General features: G+C 34.5%; 1 protein-coding gene across 3 annotated transcripts in view; it reads left to right on the top strand.

Annotated features, from left to right (window-relative positions):
- LOC116852829 (DNA-directed RNA polymerase I subunit RPA1) overlaps positions 1-3,771 on the top strand; it is a 38,904-nt gene that overhangs the window by 33,669 nt on the left and 1,464 nt on the right. For all 3 annotated transcript variants that reach the window (XM_032833535.1, XM_032833533.1, XM_032833534.1), the window contains exons 4-5: positions 187-342; positions 430-733. In XM_032833535.1, the coding sequence (XP_032689426.1) occupies positions 187-342; positions 430-733 (460 nt within the window). The remainder of the gene's footprint in view (positions 1-186; positions 343-429; positions 734-3,771) is intronic.

Raw genomic sequence — 3,771 nt, 5'->3', positions numbered from 1 at the left:
ATATATATATATATATATATATATATATATATATATATATATATATATATATAAAACAATCCCCGAGCGGTCGCGGAACCACCTAGAAAAGATTATACCCTCCTTTCATTCTGTTGCTTGTAAATCGTACATTAATATAAGAAACAAGAGCAAATAATAATCTAGTTATTCAATCCCACATTTTAGTTACCGCTTAAGATGATAAAATTAGATCTACCAACGATAATTAGAAATGTTGCGAACAAGACTATTTTATGGGAAACTCCATATATCAAGAAAGCCTTTACTTTCCAAAATAACGAAGGAGAGACAATTCTCAAAACAGATGGTTTGAATATAGTGGTAAGTGAAATTTGAATTATAAACTGTTTGTATATAAAAAAACTTATCCCTCTATATTTCTCATAAATATCATTAATTTTCTCACAGGAAATGTTTAAATATGACAATATCCTTAATTTAAATAAATTGTACTCCAACGACATCTATAATATCTCTCAAACATATGGAATCGAAGCTGCAAATAGAGTCATTATAAGAGAAGTAAGAGATGTCTTCAAAATGTATGGTATCACTGTTGATTCTAGACATCTATCATTAATAGCAGACTACATGACGTTTGATGGCACATTTCAACCACTTAGTCGTAAAGGAATGGAAAATTCTGCCTCGCCATTACAGCAAATGAGCTTCGAAAGTTCTTTGAATTTTTTAAGAAATGCGACATTACAGGGTAAGTAATAATAGATCATACACACACAGACACACACATATATATATATATATAAGTTGTTCATGAGAAAGTTTCACACATACATATACAGGGTGAGTCATTTTAATCGACGGATCCAAATTGCTCCTAAAATAGGCTAGCTACAAAAAAATGGTTAAGACAAGAATTGTAGAGGACAACGAGGGTCATTTTACCGTGCTAAAAATTTTGACCTTCAGATCGATTTTCGTCATTCGAAGGTCAAAGTCATTTTTTTAAGTTAGAACCCCTATTTTTGACACCGGATTCGAAAAGAGCAGAAAATTTTACGTTAAAAATGATATTTAGATTTTTTTTCTGAGCCCAAGAAGGTCAAATCAAGAACTTGGAAGACGTTAATTCAATACTTTTAGCGTTACCCGGAAACAACGACGTGGACGTAGTAAGTTCTGTTTCCTTTGGGGTGCTTGATTATCGTGAGTCCCCTTGCCTCTCACCATAACTGCAATTTATCATAATGACCCACGGAGTAACTGTTCAAATTTGCCTTCGTTTGCTTCAAGGCACAAGTGTTTGTTTTTACTTTTAAAATTTTATTTATTATGCCTTATTAATAATCATATCAAAGTGAGATTATTGCGCATCAATTTCGGAAATGGAATGACGTTTCGCAACTTTTCTTTCATTAGTACTTGTTAGTACCGCGAAACACTTATCATGCATAAAATTCTTTAAAATTAACATTAACAGCTTCTAAGTTGTTTTTAATCATTTTTTATTTGACTTTCTTGAACTCAGAAAAAAATCTAAATATCATTTTTAACGTAAAATTTTCTGCTCTTTTCGAATCCAGTGTCAAAAATAGGGGTTCTAATTAAAAAAAAATGACTTTGACCTTCGAATAACCTTGAAAATTGATCTGAAGGTCAAAATTATTAGCACGGTAAAATGACCCCCGTTGTCCTCTACAATTCTTGTCTTAACCAATTTTTTGTAGCTGGCGTATTTTAGGAGCAATTTGGACCCGTCGATTAAAATGGCTCACCCTGTATATGTGCGTGCGTGCGTGCGTGCGTGCGTGCGTGCGTGCGTGCGTGTCTGAGACCTTTCTTAGAACAATTCGTGGGAAAGTAGAATGGATTAAACGGAGCAGAAAAGTCATATACCATTTTGCAAAATTTGCAATAATTTTTGAATAATTATTTTGTACGAGCAAATCAGCGCTCGGGAAGGGGCAGCCGAAAGAAAGATGTCTTCGGCTGGTGTGCGACCGTGATACACGTGAATCGCGGCTTATTGCGTCCCTCCGCCCATAGCTACAAGATACAGCGAGACTTAATACATTAACACATGTGCATGACATATCCGTGTGGCAATTCGGCGTCAACTCGGCACATAGATATGTCATGTACGTGTGTTAGTGTATCAAGTCACGCTGTGTCTCATAGCTCTGCCGTGCCAAGGAAAAAAGTGGTTAAGTCACATTTTTAAGAAAAATGAGTTTTTTATATTAATAGACTAATTCGTGACTAAGAACTACGTCTAACTGTATTGACAAAAACTAAAAATTATTATTTATTAAAATAAAAACGAGTTAACTTTAGGTAAAAGTTTCGAATATGACAATCAGAAAAGAAGCCGTAATTAACAAAAAAATTGTACGAAGCGTCCAACACGTCACAAAAATATACGTGAAAAAGACCACAACATCCATTAATACTTTTATTCTCTAGCAAAAGCATTGGTAAAGCGTCCTGATTACAAAAGAAAAGCTTTTGTAATTACGGATTTCTTATGTTGTAAACTATTAAGTCACTGCGACTTTTTTTCTCTTGTATTTTCAAAAAGCAAGAAGCTTAAGTACATTTTCGAGTAGTAAATATTTAAAAAATTAATTTTTCATTACAAAATTAAAAAAGCGTATCCGATTACCCAATACATACTTTTGTATTCATAGAGATTTACTTTTCCATTACGATTCTCTAAGCAAATAGTTTTCATCGATTTTCTCAGTTTAAAGGTAAATGTAGTTAACTACTTTTTTCCTTAGCACGGCGGAGCTACGAAGAGACGCAGCAAGCCGCGATTCGCGTGTATCACGGTCGCGCGCCGGCCGAAGACATCTCTCTTTCGGCTGCTGTTTCCTCTGCTCTCATTAGCTGAGACAAAATAATTTCTCGAAAACTATTGCGAATATCGGCACAGGACTTTCTTGCTCACCTCAATCCGTTCTACGTTTTCACAAAGGGTCATCATGGAAGTCTGAAACACCCTGTATATATACAGAGTAAGTCATTTTAATCGAATCAGGCAAATATCTCGAAAAATATGGAAGATACGGAAAAATATTTCAAATAAAAGTTGTATGGTTCTGAGGGGGACATAAGATGGTGCAATTGGCTTGACCCTGGATAGTCGTTTGAAAGTCACGTGAAGGTCACCTTCAATTTCTTAAATGGAAATCTCCATTTTTCATTGCATATTCTTGTAGCTTACCTCGAGAGCTTTCCAAAACACTATAATAAAATATTTTTTCAATATCTTTCGAGTTAAAAGGGTTCAAAATTACAATATTGTTGCTATTAGTATTGGTACCTAAGGTGTTCGACCGACGGCTAAAACCTTTTGAATGTTCAGGGCAATGACCTTGACAACATTTCTCAAGGTCAAAGCGATTGGAGGCTGTTCCTAATATTTTCATTTCTTCACATTTTACAGTGAAAACAAAAATAATAATTTAAAATCATGGGGTAACATGTGGAGTCCGATTGACTCTAAAGGATCATATGAAGATCACAATGCTTCGTCGGGTCCAATGCTAATGGGAACAATATTGTAATTTTGAAGCCTTTTAATTCGAAAGATACTTAATGAAAAAATACTTTATCATAGTGTTTTGGAAAGCCCTCGAGATAAGCTACAAGAATATACAATGAAAAATGGAGGTTTCCATTTAAGAAATTGAAGATCACTTTTAAACGACTATCCAGGGTCAAGCCAATTGCACCATCTTATGTCCCCCTCCGAACCATACAACTTTTGTTTGAAATATTTTTCCG

This window comes from Odontomachus brunneus, unplaced genomic scaffold (genome assembly GCF_010583005.1).
Source record: "Odontomachus brunneus isolate Ranch 3 - 2012 unplaced genomic scaffold, Obru_v1 Obru_scaffold_258, whole genome shotgun sequence".
In the NCBI taxonomy this organism is placed as follows: Eukaryota; Metazoa; Arthropoda; class Insecta; order Hymenoptera; family Formicidae; genus Odontomachus; species Odontomachus brunneus.
This window is presented reverse-complemented; position numbering and strand designations above follow the sequence as displayed.